The sequence below is a fragment of the Ambystoma mexicanum genome, chromosome 2q (assembly GCF_040938575.1).
Source record: "Ambystoma mexicanum isolate Mex_15411 chromosome 2q, UKY_AmexF1_1, whole genome shotgun sequence".
In the NCBI taxonomy this organism is placed as follows: domain Eukaryota; kingdom Metazoa; phylum Chordata; class Amphibia; order Caudata; family Ambystomatidae; genus Ambystoma; species Ambystoma mexicanum.
In genome coordinates this window covers 945,701,570-945,719,788 of record NC_090924.1, presented here as the reverse complement: position 1 = coordinate 945,719,788, position 18,219 = coordinate 945,701,570, and the positions used below count along the sequence as shown (strand labels likewise).

The 18,219-nt window shown below is 45.4% G+C and overlaps 1 protein-coding gene across 1 annotated transcript in view; it reads left to right on the top strand.

Annotated features, from left to right (window-relative positions):
- Positions 1-18,219, top strand: part of DNAH11 (dynein axonemal heavy chain 11) — a 4,227,155-nt gene that overhangs the window by 3,076,303 nt on the left and 1,132,633 nt on the right. The window contains exons 57-58 of the mRNA XM_069648254.1: positions 12,359-12,505; positions 13,872-13,985. Coding sequence (XP_069504355.1) covers positions 12,359-12,505; positions 13,872-13,985 — 261 coding nt within the window. The remainder of the gene's footprint in view (positions 1-12,358; positions 12,506-13,871; positions 13,986-18,219) is intronic.

Here is an 18,219-nt window from a genome sequence, read left to right as displayed (position 1 = left end):
GTCATATACCATATTTTATCTGGTTGAGTTTTATGAGAACATTTTGGTTTATCCCGAAGTGGATCGAGCCTTTTTCTTTGTTCTGTTTTTTGATAACTCATCTTGAGATGTTTGTGTTTGTATCCATGCTCTTTGAATTTTTGGATTGATTGAAAGGCATTTTTTTCTAATTCTTCCTGTGTTGTGCAGTTCCGTTTTATTCTTAGAGGTTCACCATAAGGTATATTTTGTGTAATCTGTTTGGGGTGGTGCTAGAAGCATGGAGTGGAAACAGGGAGGTGGCGTCCCGCCACATATATTTTGTAGCTTTCATGTATTTTTTCTGTAAAGATTTAGCCATCTGGCATGCTTAGCATATGCAGAACTGTATTTTTTAGCTAACTCTCATATGGGAAGGGTGAGCAAAAACACTTGTAAATTACACTTTGGCTTTTTATTTAGCTAGTGTTTAGAGATGCAGACTCAGTTCCGCATTATGTTTACATACCCCTGCATCAGGGGTTCTTTTTTTGTTTTTTTGCAAAGATAAAAAACAACTTCTGCTTTTCACTTGTATACAAATAATGTAGAAAACAAAGGAAAACATAAATATCATCAACATATACATAGGTAAACATTCACATAAAAATATGTACACACACATGTTAAACAATTACTGAGCCGTGTAGACATTAGTGGTTTGCCTTCATTTACAACACTTAAAAGAAGAATTTTGAATTTTTCAGAGGGCAATCAACATATAGTACAAAAACAAAAATAGTCAAGTTCAATAGGTCATTATTCTTAGTATTAAATGTTTGAAGTTGACTGATAAGGGAAGAACCTAGTCGTAGGTCTACATCTGGATATGAATCGAACGATGGTACGGGATGGTGGTTAGTAAGCCCTCAAGGTGGAATGATCCTGTGATGTTTCAGCAAGGAAGCCTTCTTCATGGGCCTCGACTGGGTATCCCTGCAGCAGGGAACAAAACGGGGAAGAGAGACTCAATCAGAGTTGAGCTCACCTAGGATGGACCTTGTGGCTCCGACACTAGCATGTATTAAAATTAAATGTGGACCATTGGACTGGACAGTGTGATAGCACTGTCCAGTTGCGAGTGCGAACTAGTAACTAACCTGGTCAAAGTGGAGTGTGGCGCTTCTTCCTGTATGGGAGAGGCGAAGGAGTCAAACCCTGTATTACTAGGGGAGGGAGCTCCTGGTGGCGCACTTGGCGGATCAAGGTTCTGGAAGAACTGGAGAGAAAAGGGAAAGATAAGGGTTGATGTCAAAGGGAAGGGCTGGTCCTATAAGGTGAAATGGCTGAGCAAGAGTTGTAATAAAATACCTGTGCTGCCAATTTCTCAAGTCAGTGCAAAGGCTGATCTGGACAGGGGTGGCTTGACCTATCCACGGCTTTCGATCTTGTAGATCATGACGTCCTATGCCATCACCTCTCCTCCACTGCCAAGTTCTCCCCTGACGCCACAGCATAGATCACATCCTTCCTACAAGGCAGAACCATGCAAGTATTCTCTGACTTAGCCTCCGCCTCTCCTACCATCATACTGTGTGGTGTGCCCCAAGGCTCCTGCCTCTCCCCCACCCTCTACAACATCTTCACATGACCCCTCTTCCTCATCCTCGATGCTACTACACCAACTATGCGGACGATACCCAGATCCTCCCCACCCTCACTGGCAACTATGACACTGACTCCTTGACCCTAAACAACCTCTATAACACCATCCAAGCCTGGATGGCAGACAATGAACTTTGCCTCAACTCCGACAAGACCGAACCCCTTCTGGTAGGCGCTAGAAAATCTAGATTCCCAATTCAGCCACTTCACCATCGACACCATCAAAATACCTGTCTCAGACTCAGTCAAAACTCTTGGAGTCTATCTGGATTCCAACTTATCCATGGACAGACAAGTCAACGCAATTGCCTCCTCAGCCGCATATCATGCTAAACTAATCAACGCAGTTAGGCCCTTTCTCTCCAAAGAGAACTGCACAAACATAGCCAGAGCCATCACTGGCTCCAGGCTTGACTACTGCAATGTACTCCTTCTAGGCACTTCCAAAAAAAAAACCTGGAAATGCTACAAATCATACAGAATAGTGCTCTCCGTGCAGCCCAAAGCATTGCTAAAAGAGAGCACATTTCTGAGGCCAGACAACTAGCCCACTGGCTCCCAATAAAGGAAAGAATCGTCTTCAAAGCTCTGACACTGACCCACAAGTGCATTCACCTCACTGCTCCTGATTACCTCTCACAAAGGATCCACCCTGTCTCCTCTACAAGACCAACCAGATCACCCTATACCAACATGCTCTGTGTGCTACTAGTAAAAAAAGCCAGAGCAGCGGATCCAGCTTCCCATACCTCGCACCCACACACTGGAATGCCCTCCCTCCCACAATCCGAGGTGAGGCCACCCTCATCGCTTTCCGTAAAGCTATGAAAACCATCCTCTTCACTTAAAGCCCTAATACCAGCACGATTACAAAACAGATGACCTACTGCATAAGTTATAAAGACTTACCTCATAAACTGTATAGACCAACCACTTGAGCTGTAATGTTATAAGTATGTATGTAGTGTTTTCATAATGTTAAATGCTAATGTGCCTGTACCCCTGTAACTAAGCTCCTGCAAGTAACAGCGCCTCAATGCCCCTGGGCTGTCTGCGTGCTATATTAATTATATAAAGTAGCAAGCGGCAAGTGCCTATATGGAAAGAGCGGTAACATGCAGTAAATAAAGACTTAGCATTGTACGAGTAGTGGTCATTGGTAAAAATTCACTGTGATGAGGGCACTACGGCGAGTGCTGTGGTTTGCAGGCCGGGGGAGATGAAAATGCTGGGCAATTAGAGCGGGAAGTGTAAAAAAACAGAGGAGACACCGACCACATGTGAGCACTGGAGCGGGCTGTCCAGGCGGCAGTTTGTAGGTTGAGGTTAGCTCGAACATGGGCTGTCCCTCTGGTGGGGGCCCCTGGTTAGGGGTGTCAAGCTCACCTGAGGTATGAAATTGATTTGCACGAGGTAAATGACTATGCATTTAAATTGAAACGAGATAGCTGTATCAGAGTAATTTAAACAAAGCCTTGGTGTAAATGTGAAAGACTGAGTCTACAAAAACTTCAATTTTGTTTGTTTACAAGGGACCAAGCCATACTCTAATGTTCAATGACAAGTAAAACTAACATTTTGAATTAAACGACTAGCACTTCTAGCTGAACAAATTAGTAGGTATACAACAAGGTTGTGTCATCCGACATATTTAGCTGGCTTTACTAGCAACCAATATGCGTAATATCACTATATAAATTAAGTGACTGCCTGGTTTGTTTTCTAGGCATTGCCATGTTTAAAATCCAGGTACAATAGCACCTCCTGAAGAACCGCCATATACAAAGACGGGGAAACACATGTTGAGGGCCTTCTATAAATATTCTTACGGTCAAGGAATTAACAAATCTAAAAGCAGTAAATCAATGAATGAACATAATTCAATAATTAACTCAACTGAATGAAAGGAATTCAGTATTATGGACAACTATGCATTCTCAGTATAATCTGCTGGAATAATCTGAAGCCAACAAATAAATAAATCGGAAAGAAGCAAATTATTGAATGAATGAATATAATTCAATTATCAACCCATGCTAAATGAATGAAGGGAATTCAGTATCAAGGTTAATTAAGGATTTCCCGTAAAAATGTTGTTGGAACAAATCTGAAATCAGTGAATCTTTGAATGAATATAATTCAACAACCAATTTAATTAAACTGAGACTTTTCTAAATAAACTTTAGCAACAAAGGCGCATGTGTCTTGGTTGGAGTGGAGAAGAAAGGGACTAAGAGTTAATAGCAATGGGTTAGACTAGTGGGTTTATGGTGACAGAACTAATAGAAATACAAAACCAAAAAAAAAACAATTCAAGAATAAAATCTATAGTTGAAATCAACTAAATGCACTTGATAAAAATAAAAACAATATAGAAAGTTGTATAGATTTTCAAACACTGACCAGTTTAATACTGTCAGGAATCCCCAAAATGAACTTAACTGTTTATGTTGGTCATAAATGCATCCAGCAGACATGACCACAGACAAGTAACTCTAAAATGGTTTATAAAATCCTTCTATTCCATTGTGGTCAAGGGCAACGAAAAATGTAAACTATCTAACACAATTCTGGCCACTTTAACAACAAACTCCTCTTTCTTGTCTCAGGTCGGGGAAAGGTCTGTATGTTGACCCTGAGTTGGATTCTGAAGCTGGGAGGGAGAGGGGCGAAGAGAGGCACATAATAATTCACCATTCATTGAGGGTACCCTCTATGCAGCGGGAAGGAAGACATGCAGAGACACAGCACAACGGGCAGGGTGAACAGTTATGTGCCCACCTTCAACACTGCTTAGAATCTGGCCAGGGTGGGGGTAGAGACGTCTTTATCGGAGGACAACAGGGACGCATATTTGGGCCCTCACCTGATGGGGGAGCAGGACTGCAGGATATTTTATGGCATGCTGCTGAGCTTCTAAACCTATTGCTTGTCTGTTGTTGACAAGTATATTGGGCTCTGATCAATTATTCCTGTGACGCTTTTTGTGTTCACTGTAGTATGCATAGTTGGTGCACTAACTATGACACACCTTCTGAAGCATTCTCACCTATCTCTACGCATTATATTGGTCATGGCAGTAGCCAGAACTGAAATGCATATTGATACATTTAAGTGCTGCAATGGTTCATAAGAGAGCTCACTGTATTAGGCACGCATTGCAGAGATTTGCAATCATATGCAACATGAAAATACCAAATTCCAGCAAGGCAGACTCCGACTTTCCTATGTCTGACGTTTATAAACCTGCATTTTTTATGTACTTTGTTTTGTAGAATGATTGGTGCTACTATCACCAATGTACCTGCATGAGATAGCCCTTGCTTAAAAAACGAACATAGCTTCAGTATAGTGAAGATCTGGAAATCGGTTCCTTCAGACGGGGGCGGGTGGTTGTAAACCTAGGCAGCCACCCCAATGATGAGCATAAAGTGTTAGTCCGGAGAAGTGATTAGAAACCCACATTCAAGACTGAAACCCAAATGTTCATGCTCGTATTCTGGCTTTAGCTGCAGACGATACAGTGGTCCTGGTCAAATCATCTTATATAACTGCCAGTGCTTTGCCTTCTCAAATGCTGGTGGCATTGTTTAGCCAATTACCCAATCATTCTTTTTAGGAAGGATATTTCTGTGGAAGGGGTTCTCGACAGAAGTGAGTGGACCACATATCACAGTCCTCTGGAAAGCAGAGTTTGAGGTCTGCTTGTTTGACACAAAACATAGTTTGCTTTTTTGTACAATTCGAAGGGTCTTCTGCACATCATAAATAACAATTCATAAGTCTGCGTTTTTTTTTAATGTATTTAAAGCTTTAAAATACAAACGTGAACCCCAGATGATGTCTTTTAAGATCACATCAATTACTGTGCTGGTAGGTCTATAATTCTCTTGACGATGCCGACAATGAAGCTAGAATCATTCGCATTATTTTGCAAAACATCCTTTTATAACACTTTTTTTTAACATTGTCATGTTGGGTTATGTGATTTGTGCACTTTCCAAATCAGTTCTGTAAAATGGGAGTAGTTTAATTCATGAAAGTCCAACATTAACAAATAAATGCACCTTGCTCGTGGCAAGAACTGGAAAAGAAAGTGGTAGCGCAGACACATTTTAGTTAAGAGGTGAAGCTAGGACTTGCACCCAATATGTGATCCTGGGCATCTAATTTATTCTTTTTTTCCCTGACTTGTCAAAATTGTCAGTTCCTAAAACTTTCAGAATTGACAGCCCTTCAGAGAGATTTTGTTCTCAGAGTCAGCTGCGGGTTGGGTGATGCTAAGGGGTTATAGTACCATGTCTTTCAGTTTTATCCCATGGATAGAAGCTCAGGGTTACAACCAAAAGGCAAGCTAGCCCTGAGTCCTGATAGCCCCGACATTAGCAAAGCACCAGATCGTTTCCAGACCTAGTAACACCCCCGGACCTAGCAACACCCCTGCTCAGGGTTATGATCTTCAAAAAAGCCTCAATCTCGGTTTCACTGGGTACAGTGTTGCATCCTATCTAACCCTAGTGAGCATTGATATATTGCACACTACAGCCACTTGTTTCTTTGATCTCTAATGGCAGCACCCTCTTCTAATCTCAGTCTGTCTATATACGGGCCCCTTCCCAGTAGCTTCTAATTTGCACCCACTCTCTATGTAATTATATGTTTACCGTTCCCATTGCTTCCAGACTGACTCCATGCTTGAGTACTTCTGCATTATTTGAAGATGGTAATCTGAGTCATCTCTCCATTCTGGGCTATGTACATCTTTAACATATGATCTGTGGCCTACATTTATAAAACAGCCAGTATATCTTCCTTTTGGCTGCTATTGATAACCAAGTGGAAACATGAGTGAGAAAGTGTGAGAGGGTGGGAAATAAAGCAAGAGCGTGGGAGGAAAAATGAGAGGGTAAAGAGAGAGAGAGGCCATAGGCTAGGTGAATGAAGATGAGAGGGAGGTGGGCTTTGGTGGGATTGGAGAGAGTGGAGGGCGGGTGGGGGTAGGGAGAGTGGAGGAGGTGGGTGGGGACAGTGAAAGTGGAGGGGGTGGGGAGAGAGTGTGGAGGGTGGTGGGTAGGGCCATACAGAGGGTGGAGGGAGTGGGGTGGGGATAGAGCAGGTGGATGTGGGAAGAGAGTGCAGCGGGGTGGGTAGGGGTAGAGAGAGTGGAGTGGGTGGGCATAGAGAGTGGAGGGGGTGGGGTATAGTGGGAGTAGAGAGAGTGGAGGGCAGGTGGGGGTAGGGAGAGTGGAGGGGTGGGTGGGGACAGAGAGAGTGGAGGGTGTGGGGAGAGAACGTGGAAGGAGGTGGGTAGGGGCATAGAGAGGGTGGAGGGAGGTGGGTGGAGGTAGAGGGAGTGGGGTGGGTGGGTATAGAGAGTAGAGGGGGTGGGTTGGTGGGGTGAATAGAGGGTTGGGGTAGGGGGAGCGGAGGGTGAGTAGGGGTCGAGAGAATGTATTGGGGCAGAGGGAGCGTAGGGGGTGAGTGGGGGAAAAGAGGGTGGAAGGGAGTAGGTGGGGTAGAGAGTGTGGAGGGAGGGTGGGGGTAGAGAAAGTCAATGGAGGGTGGAGGTAGAGAGAGTGGAGGGTGGGTGGGCAAGAGCAGAGAGAGGGTGGGGTTAGGGGGATGGGGTAAGGAGCGTGGAGGGGTGAGTGTGGGTAGATAGTAGAGGGGGTGCGTTTGGGGGCAGAGAGAGTAGAAGGGGATGGAGGAGTGGGTGGGAGAGTGGAGAGGGTGGATGGGGTTGACTGGGAGGGGGTAGAGAAATTGGAGGGGGTGGGTGGTCGGAGGGGATAGGTGGTGGGGTGGGCGTAGAGAGAATTAGAAGAAAGTGTTCAGGACTAATAAACATTTGCCCAGAGAACAGATGTACCTAACATTAGTGGCTAAATATAAACGGATAAACGGAGCATTCTGGAGTAATGTTTTTATAGGTGAGCTTCATAAACGTAAAGATTTGTCAATGCTGGACAGCCCAGAAACGTGTAATTCTCACCTTTTTATGAGGACCGCTTTTCTAAAATAAATCCTAAATTGAAATATGCAAACGTCATTAAATGTATTAATTAGTAATGGTTGTAGGCTAGAGCCCAATATGTGCGCTCCGCACGTCTGAATTAAAATGGAAAGTTATGCTGCGTCGCTAAGGTCAAAAAGTGCTGCGGACGCCTACTGATACGCAGTAAATATAATGTGTATTGAGTGTTGACCAGCAAATCGCGCTCACTCCATAAGCTACATTGAAATGGACAATGTCAATCAAGTCCTCAAAGATGGTCCTTAAATAAATATATAGATGTAGTTTATTGAATCCTCCAATCAGCCGACACGTGTTTCGACAAATGTGTCGTTATCAAGGCTGGTAATATACAATGACAAATAATGATTTACACATTAAAATCATAAATGAAATTCCATATATATGATAATTATATCACAAAATTCATTCATAAAGTCAATATTAACATGGTGTTCATTGAAAAAATGTGTTTTGTTTTGACATACCCATTACATGGTCATCGATATAGAATGTTGCAGGTAGGTTCATAGAGGGGAAAACATGAGGGCATAAAGTTAATAAAGCTAATTATAAGTGTAGTAATTCGAACATGCACAGCATAGTTGTGGACAGCACTTGAAAATGACATCAATGTGAATTCTCCCAAAGCGGACTACCCGTAGAGTGAGTTTCGCCACTGAAACACCATAAGTGTAGTCTATAATAAATAAGATTCATTGTTGTAATCTCATGCCCCTAGAATTGTGACTTGTGAAAAAAGAACGAAAGAACAAAGTTGCCCACCTATTGTATTTGTCCTCTCAAATTTTATTGATTCGGCAGAAAGGCGAAATTCGTTGCATCAATGCAGGTTTCTGTAGTGTTCCTGCCATTCAATTGTATAGTATAAGTTTAGATCATGCGTGTTAGCATAAATGAATTTGGCAAGTAACTTGGTGGTAGAAAACAAACGCTCACCTGGTCAAGGGCTAAATCCCTGAAGTGTTCGGTGCGCGGGCAGCAAAACTTGTGCCTCCGTCTATTGCGTTCATATATACTTGGTGAAATGAGAATCACCCTGCGCGTGAAAGGCTCTAATTGGGCATGCGCGTATAGCGGGGCCACTACTCAATTTGCGCATGCTTAGTTCACATAACAGTGCAACGCTATTGCGCATGCGTAGATGACCAGATTCAAACTAATTATTCGTTTGGTCCTTATATTGAGTGATGCTTAGCAGCAAATCGTGTTGGATGCAAGATGTGGATGTTAATAGAGTATTGTATATGATTACAGGACTATTCGAGGTCTGTTAGTATTATATTTGCCATTAATTCGAAATGAAGCAGAATTACCCCAAGTATGCTGTCCAGAACTGAGCATCGCATTTCATATTAAATGAACACTGATCGTTTTTAAATTCATCTAATCATATGCAAAAACTCCACTCTACTGAGTAAATGTCATCGTATGGTCATATTAATCCATCTCAAATTGATACATTCATAAAATCTGTTACGCAGAAGGAGCATTCACAAAAAGACATGCATCTCATGGTCGGTATTGAGACAGATATATGTACACCGATAGAGGCATATGCATTTGGCCTCCAATTGTCTAAGTCTTAAAGTGATATCTCCTCCTCTTTTGCCCGGTTTCACCTTCATGAGTCCAACAAAACGTATGTCACTCTTATTAGCTGTTTGGTGTTCAGTCTGCCAATGAAGAGCTAAAGGCAATCTGGGGTCCTGGCTGGCCAAACTAGCCAAATGTTCCCGTATGCGGAAACGCAGCTGTCTGATTGTGGAACCTATATAAGCCTTATCACAAACACATTTTAAAGCATAAACTACATGGGTGCTTTTGCAGTTAATAAAATCTTTGATCTGTATATTGTTACCATTAAGTACCGTATTGTAAATAGCATTGCAATCTGCATATTTGCATATAGAGCAGGTTCCACATTTGTGGAAACATGTGGGGGCAGGTAACCAAGTGGAGGTCACATTAGTGTTGGTGTTTTTAAACTGTAGAAATGAAGGGCTTAATTTATCCCGTAGTGTTGTGGATTTAGTAAAGACAAATTTAGGTTTGTCGGCCAGGAAAGGTCTTATGTGTTTATCCAGGAATAATAGATTCCAATGTCTGTGTAACAGGTTATACAAAATTCTGGAGTCCCTTGAGTATTTGGTGATAACATCAACTGTTCTATGTGGATTGGCTTCATGTTTAGCAAGCTGTAATGTGGTGGAGCTAGCAAGTGAACAGTATTTGTTGAGACTTCTCTTAACATTATCTTGAGTGTAACCTCTTTGATGGAATCGAGTTGAAAGAAGTTCACATTCCTGTTTGAAGTCTTCATCTCTATTACAGTTCCTACGTGCCCTATAAAATTCCCCATTTGGAATGTTCTGAATTGTTGATAACCGATGACAACTCGTAGAGTGAAGAGTAGAGTTGACCTCAGATGGTTTGCGAAAAGTCTTAGTGTTAATTATCCCATCTTCTATAAAGATCGTTAAGTCCAGGAAGTCAATAGTGTGAATACTGTGTTGTGCCGTGAATTTGATACCATACGTGTTGGTATTAATGTATGAATAGAATTTGGGCAGTTCTTTAACAGGTCCAGACCAGATCATGAAGATGTCATCTATAAATCTCCTCCAAAGCACAATATATGTTTTGAACATCTCATTGTTAAGAATATAATTCTCTTCCATCTGTGCCATGAATAAATTTGCCAGTGATGGAGCATACTTAGCTCCCATTGCAACACCTTTCACCTGAGCAAAGTATTGTTCATTGAATAGAAAGACATTGTTCTCCAGTGTAAATTTAAGAAACATTTTCAACATTGTTACATGTGTTCTATATGAAGCTGAGTCATTGCGAAAAGTATAATCTAAGCATGCAACTGCTAAGTCATGTTTGATACTGGTGTACAGAGCAGATACATCAAGTGTGACCAATACATAATGGGGCTGCCATGGAGTTTGTTCTAGTAATTGTAGTACATGGGTTGTATCCCTAATATATGAACACTTCAGGGATTTAGCCCTTGACCAGGTGAGCGTTTGTTTTCTACCACCAAGGTACTTACCAAATTCATTTATGCTAACACGCATGATCTAAACTTATACTATACAATTGAATGGCAGGAGCACTACAGAAACCTGCATTGATGCAACAAATTTCGCCTTTCTGCCGAATCAACAAAATTTGAGAGGACAAATACAATAGGTGGGAAACTTTGTTCTTTCGTTCTTTTTTCACAAGTCACAATTCTAGGGCCATGAGATTACAACAATGAATCTTATTTATTATAGACTACACTTATGGTGTTTCAGTGGGGAAACTCACTCTACGGGTAGTCCGCTTTGGGAGAATTCACATTGATGTCATTTTCAAGTGCTGTCCACAACTATGCTGTGCATGTTCGAATTACTACACTTATAATTAGCTTTATTAACTTTATGCCCTCATGTTTTCCCCTCTATGAACCTACCTGCAACATTCTATATCGATGACCATGTAATGGGTATGTCAAAACAAAACACATTTTTTCAATGAACACCATGTTAATATTGACTTTATGAATGAATTTTGTGATATAATTATCATATATATGGAATTTCATTTATGATTTTAATGTGTAAATCATTATTTGTCATTGTATATTACCAGCCTTGATAACGACACATTTGTCGAAACACGTGTCGGCTGATTGGAGGATTCAATAAACTACATCTATATATTTATTTAAGGACCATCTTTGAGGACTTGATTGACATTGTCCATTTCAATGTAGCTTATGGAGTGAGCGCGATTTGCTGGTCAACACTCAATACACGTCATTAAATGTATCCTTCTCCAATAAAGTATGTGTGCTAATACACGTTTGCCAGCAGAACAGATGTTCCTGTAACAATATTGGCTAAATATAAAAAGGTGCCCACCTACACCTAAGAAACCATAACAGAAATCATCCCACTTGAGCTACAGCATGTCAGGGTTCTGTGGTCTCGTGGCTAAGTGTTTGCGTTTTCACCCAAACGGTCTAGTTTCAAATCCAGGCAATGGCGAGAGCGAGCTGGACATTTGTTTTTTTCTTGAAAACGCACGGAAAAATGTCGATCATTTATGAGCTACTGCTTTAAATCAACGCTGTGTTCTCGCATACAGCAATGCTGCCTGTGTTCATATACCGGCCATGGCAAAAACCATTTTTTTTTATGTCTGCAAAATAGAAGGGGGCGGTTTCTGCACTCTGAAAAATTGCCCGGGTGCAGTCCACCGTTTGTTTCCTCTGCTTGTGCCCAGGGTAAGGCTCCAAGAGACTTGCTCCATAATTCCAATTATTACAGCGTTTTCCACGACCTAAAGAGTTCTGTTAAGAGGAAGGGTTGTGGCGCACTCACCAAAAACAAACATTCTGCTACTGGGGAATCTGTTCTGTTCTAATTGCTGTTGTTCTGTGTGGCACTGTAGCACACCGATAATCAATTGTGCGTATTTTAATTAAAATTATCTTGACCGAATATGTTTATCTAATTAATAATGTGTGCAGTGGCCTGTCTGACTGATGCATTCTTTGTGCTCTGATTTAAAAAAAAAAGCCTAGCAAAATAACGCGCGGTAAGTTTACTGGGCCTCCTAAAAGCCCTGCCTGGAGTCTCGCCCTGCTAACAGTTTGCATGGTAATGTATTCCACACAGTGATTTGCCTTCTCTTGATCTTTAGGTGGAAAACCTAAAAGCTAAACTCGCCTCTCAAGAAGCCGAATTGCAGCAGAGAAATCAAGACGCGGAAGCACTGATTACTAAAATAGGGCGCCAGACTGAGAAAGTAAGCCAAGAAAAGTCCACTGCCGACGCCGAGGAGCGAAAGGTCAGTCGAAATCCTTCGTTCGGCGCTGTTCAGCTATGTTTAGAGCAAAATAAACCTTTTGTGGGTGAACAGTTTTCAAGAACTTCCACTGCAGGGAGCATAAAATCGGAGGAATTATTATAGTTGCACGTGTAGAAGCATTTCCCGCCGCGATAACCGCTTGACCTTTTCCTGCATTGTGCACTTCCACTACCCTTTTGCGCTCTTAATGATATGAGCGAACAATAAATACTGAGCTCATGTAAGCCTATAATGGGCCTGGATCTCGAGCGTCAGGATTATTTGTAATCCAGCAAAGGTCATGGAGCCATCTCTGAGCACTTCAGGCTTCCGCGGGGGGTTGGGGTTTTAAGCAGATTCAAAGGCTCTGGTGTTAATAAGGTCCGTTTCCTTGGCCGCAAAGCATCCTTCCAAGAGTTCATATCCTAATGTGCATCGGGCAGCTTTTGTGATAGGATGGCCCTGCCAGCACAGGTTCAGCATTTGCCCTCGCGCTGCTAGGTGTTAAATCACGCTGCTGCACGCTTCTTTTTTCTTTTCTTCTCATTCACGGTAAAAGACATAATTGGCAAGCATTTGCAATGATGTGTAGTCAAATGGAACTATTGCTCACGCGCACGGCTCGCAATCATTCTAAACAACTGTTAGACCCTGTTGCAATAGATGTAAATGGCTGGAAACGAAGCATTTAAGTTTTGAAATGTGTGAGGTCTGATGTCTGAGGCTGCTTGCTGCTTGCATTGCTCTGCACATCCAAAACCCCACAACCGTCAGATACAGAGGCGTTGCTAGGGGAGGGTTGCGGGGTGGGGGAGGAGGGGTATAGCCTAGGGACTTTTCTTTGTAGCCCCAGATAGAAGCTCAGGGGCTACAACCAAAAGGCTAGCTAGCCCTGAGTCCCAACAGTTCCGACATTAACGTAGCCCTAGATCTTTTCCAGACCTAGCAACACCCCTGGTCAGATGTCAATCGCTTCCGTTCTTCTGGCCTATGCAGCTGTAAAAATTCTATGCCCAAAGTCCCATCTTAATGGTTGACTTCTAAAAGGGTATTCGTTGAGTTTCAGTTGTAGTTTAGTGGTGGGGATTCCTTCTTCTCCCTTTCTTTTAGATGTGCATTGCACCACTGTTTGCCGAAGGACAGTACCCCCTTTCCCCAGGGACGGTTGAGTGCTATTGATTTAGCGACAGCGTTAGTTTATTGCTAGATGATTCACACAAGTGTTAAACTGTTTAGACTCCTTGGTGCGTTTTGATCGACTTCTGAAGAGAGAATAGCTGTGCATGTTGACCGGTGTCTACGTTGTATCCATGCTCGGCTGTGCTAATTTTTGCACTTCTGAAAGTCCTGTGATTTTGTATCTTAGGTTGCAGCAATCCAAGAAGAAGTTGCTCAGAAACAGAAAGATTGCGAGGATGACCTGGTCAAAGCAGAACCAGCTTTAGTGGCAGCAACTGCAGCTCTTAACACGCTGAACAGGGTACGTATCCCAGGCGTTCCATATTGAGGTACACAGCCCGAAGCACTTTATCGTTTCTCCAGATTATTAATTGTATTTCTGTTAGCACAGTGCATAGAACACAGTCAAGTTTTTGGTTGCTCAAAAATATCTGTTGACATTGAATCAGATCAACCAGTTGGGCTATATCTAACCTTTTTAATCTGGCCTACCTTTAGTCAGACTTGTGGTAAAGTACTTTAGTTGGATTTCATTTGGCATAGCGATTCACATTTAATAAATATTCTGTAGGAGAAGGCGATTCAATTCGCTGTTCTGCCTTGGAATAGTTGAACACATTCCAATGTTTGTTTGAAGTTTAATTTAAGATCCTAACAGGGTAATTCATAGAATTTCGCACAAAAGTGGCGCACGCGGCTGGCGCACAGTGTGCGCGTGCGAATGTCTGTGCCAGCCGCGTGCGCTAAAATCGATTTCCGCGCACAGCGTATTCATGGATTTTAGCCTCCAAAACCAGCCGTGGCGCAGAGTGGCGCAGCGACCCTGCAGCAGCGCCAGTTAGGCCCCCAAGAACGCCCTCGCGCAAGGAAAAGCCATCAAAATTCCCAATCCAGCGCAAAGGGCTGCGCTAACCCTGGACCAGTTTACAGGCCTGACAAACAGCAAACGCCAAGCGGGGAACGTGTATTACTGGGGTGCGCGTGAAGTTTCACACGCGAAAGGGCCTATGTGAGTGGGCTACGTGTATTACTGGGGTTCGCGGGAAGTTTCACACGCAATTTCAGCAGGGTACGTGTATTACGGGGTTCGCGGGAACTTTCACACGCGAAAGGCCCTGTGCAAGTGGGGTACGTGTATTACAGGGGTGCGCGGGAAGTTTCACACGTGATTGGCCTGGGTACGTGTATTTCAGGGGTGCGCGGGAAGTTTCACACGCGATTGGCCTGGGTACGTGTATTTCAGGGGTGCATGGGAAGTTTCACACGCGATTGGGCTTGGTACATGTATTTCAGGGGTGCGCAGGAAGTTTCACACGCGATTGGCCTGGGTACGTGTATTTCAGGGGTGCGTGGGAAGTATCACACGCGATTGGCCTGGGTATGTGTATTTCAGGGGTGCGCGGGAAGTTTCACACGCGATTGGCCTGGGTATGTGTATTTCAGGGGTGCACGGGAAGTTTCACACGCGATTGGCCTGGGTATGTGTATTTCAGGGGTGCGCGGGAAGTTTCACACGCGATTTGTCTGGGTACGTGTATTTCAGGGGTGCGCGGGAAGTTTCACACGCGATTGGCCTGGGTACGTGTATTTCGGGGGTGCGCGGGAAGTTTCACATGCGATTGGCCTGGGTACGTGTATTTCAGGGGAGCACAGGAAGTTTCACACACGAAAGGGCCTGTGCGAGTGGTGTACGTGTATTACGGTGGTGCGCGGGAAGTTTCACACGCAATTGGCCTCTGAACGTGTATTTCAGGGGTGCGCGGGGACTCCTACATGTGAATTGGCAGTGTGGGTCCTCCCAGGTGTCCCCTCTACCCCCTCCACAGCCCCTGCAGGCAGCCCACACCACAGGGGACTACCCTGCACCCCTGGTCATGTCCCACAGGCAGCCCATCCACCAAGCCACATGTCACGTTGCAATATGATCACCAACTCATGTCTCCCAGCACCCCCACCCCCCTGCAGTGAGGGGCACCTGCCAGCAGGCCCCACACATGTCCCCTGCACCCCCACCCCCAGCAGTCAGGGGCACCTGCCAGCAGGCCCCCACTCATGTCCCACTCATGTCCCCCTGCACCCCCACCCCCCAGAAGTGAGGGGCACCTGCCAGCAGGCCCCCACACATGTCCCCCTGCACCCCCAACCCCCAGCAGTCAGGGGCACCTGCCAGCAGGCCCCCACTCATGTCCCCCAGCACCCCCACCCCCCAGCAGCGAGGGGCACCTGCCAGCAGGCCCCCACTCATGTCCCCCTGCACCCCCACCCCCCAGTAGTGAGGGGTACCTGCCAGCAGGCCCCCACATATGTCCCCCTGCACCCCCACCCCCCAGCAGTCAGGGGCACCTGCCAGCAGGCCCCCACTCATGTCCCACACATGTCCCCCAGCACCCCCACCCCCACCCCCCAGCAGTGAGGGGCACCTGCCAGCAGCAGGCCCCCACATATGTCCCCGTGCACCCCCACCCCCCAGCAGTCAGGGGCACCTGCCAGCAGGCCCCCACACATGTCCCCCCCGACAGGTCATCACACTCTAGACCCATGCCCCTCATGGCCACCCAAATCCCATCCCAGTCCAAACACCCCACATTGAATTCTCAAAGTCATGATAGAAAATACATAACCAGCATGGCCATGAATCAATGTCCCTCAGACGCACGCAATGGTGACACATGACTGTGAAAAGATCAACATTGTGACATGCACAAAACAAATGATATAAGACCACATCAGTAAAGTATATAATAAATGTGTATTCAATAATTAACCAAATGAATAAAAAAAATCACACAATAATGGAAATAATGTCGAAAAATCTGCATGTGCAAAATATTAAAAAATAATGTGTGAAAGCAGAATCCAAATCAATCCAAAAGCAAATGGGTCCAAAGAGTCTGTCCATCCAACCAAATCCAAAGTGTAAAAATAAGACACATCCATTGATCCATGGTAAAAAATAAACTCAAATGAAGTGAAATCCAGTGTTGAACTATATACAAAGTACAAATCCAGGGTCCATGAGCCCAACCATTGAAAGGAAACCTACAAAAACCCTACCCAATGAACAACTATATACAAAAAGGTGGGGCATTGTCCAAGCGCCCCAAATGAAATGAAAACCAAAAGGAAACCTAACACTAATTAACTATATACAATGGCAGCAGGCTAGTCCGACGGCTCACTTCCTGATTTCCCGGGCCAGGGCATCATCGAACTCCTGCTCGATGTCCCAGAGGCGGTCCACTTCCATGGCCCGAGGGTTCACAGGGACGATGACATCCGGACCTCCAGGTCCCTGCAAATTGCCTCGAGGCACTCGGCCCGCCTCAGAGCCCTTTGCATAGAGTTCTCCGCCCTGACCATCGTGAGCCGTGCCTCTTCCGCCCACTGCCGCTCTGCATCTATAGCATGGCCTAACCGCTACCACACGGAAGACACTTCCCGTCCTGGGTCCTCCTGCCCTCCGGCCGATGCCTGCTCTTCCGATGTCGAAGGCCCCGAGCCATCATGGCTCCCACCTTGTTGCTGCTGCTGCTGTGCCTGTGCCCATGCCCTGGCTCCTGCTGCCTGCACATCCTCCTCCGGCTGGGGTGCAGTTGTTGAGGTGGCCACCCCTGCTGGACGTCCGACTCCCGACTGTGGCAGGGATGTGTCCTCCACGAGCCTGGCCGCACGTGCAGAGGCAGCTCCACAGGGTACCCATGGGTGGGAAGATGGCATGGAGGACGACTGGCGCATAGGGGGTTCAGGTGAGGAGGGGGTCGAAGCAAGGTTCAGCAAACGGAGGAATCCAGCCTGGGTGACCTGTCCCAGTAGGCTGATATGGTCAACGAGCCATTCGAGATGACGTGCAGTCTCCGCATGAAAAGACTGCAGGTCACCTCGCATGGCCTGTTGACGCAACGCCACCCCACCCAGGACAGGCTCAACCCGGTCCCGGATAGCCACGTCCGCAGGGAGAGGAAGGCCAGTTGTTGTAAGCTGATCCCTCCCTGAAAACAGGTCTGGACGTAGGCATCCCTGCCGGTGCGGGATGATGCAGTCACAGGATCGGGGACAGGATTACACACAGGCACCTCTGCGGCGGCCTGTGCTGCCTCCTGTCCCTGCCCCTGCACTGCACCACTAGCACCAGTGGAATCCCCACCTCCAGACCCCGTGTCTGTCCCTTGCACGGCCTCCTCCTCCACCAAACCCCCCACCAACCTGGATGACTCTGTGCCATCTTCCTCCGTCTCACGCTGTGGGGTCTCAGCTGCCCCTTCTGCTGCCGAGGAGTCCAACTCCGACCTCCACCTCTTGGACCTTCCCACCGAAGCACCGGGCCTTGTTGAGGGTCCTGGACCTGAAGTCCTCCCAGCGCTTCTTGACATGTTGTAATTTGCGGACTGCCACTCCCTCCGCGTTGATGGCAGTCACAATGTTGGTCCAGATCCTGGTCCGTCCTTCCTTGGTGGCGCGCAAACTTCCGAAGAGGGCATCATACTGCCCCAGGACTTGCTCCATCAGGACACCAACTTCGGTGGCAGTGAAGCTGG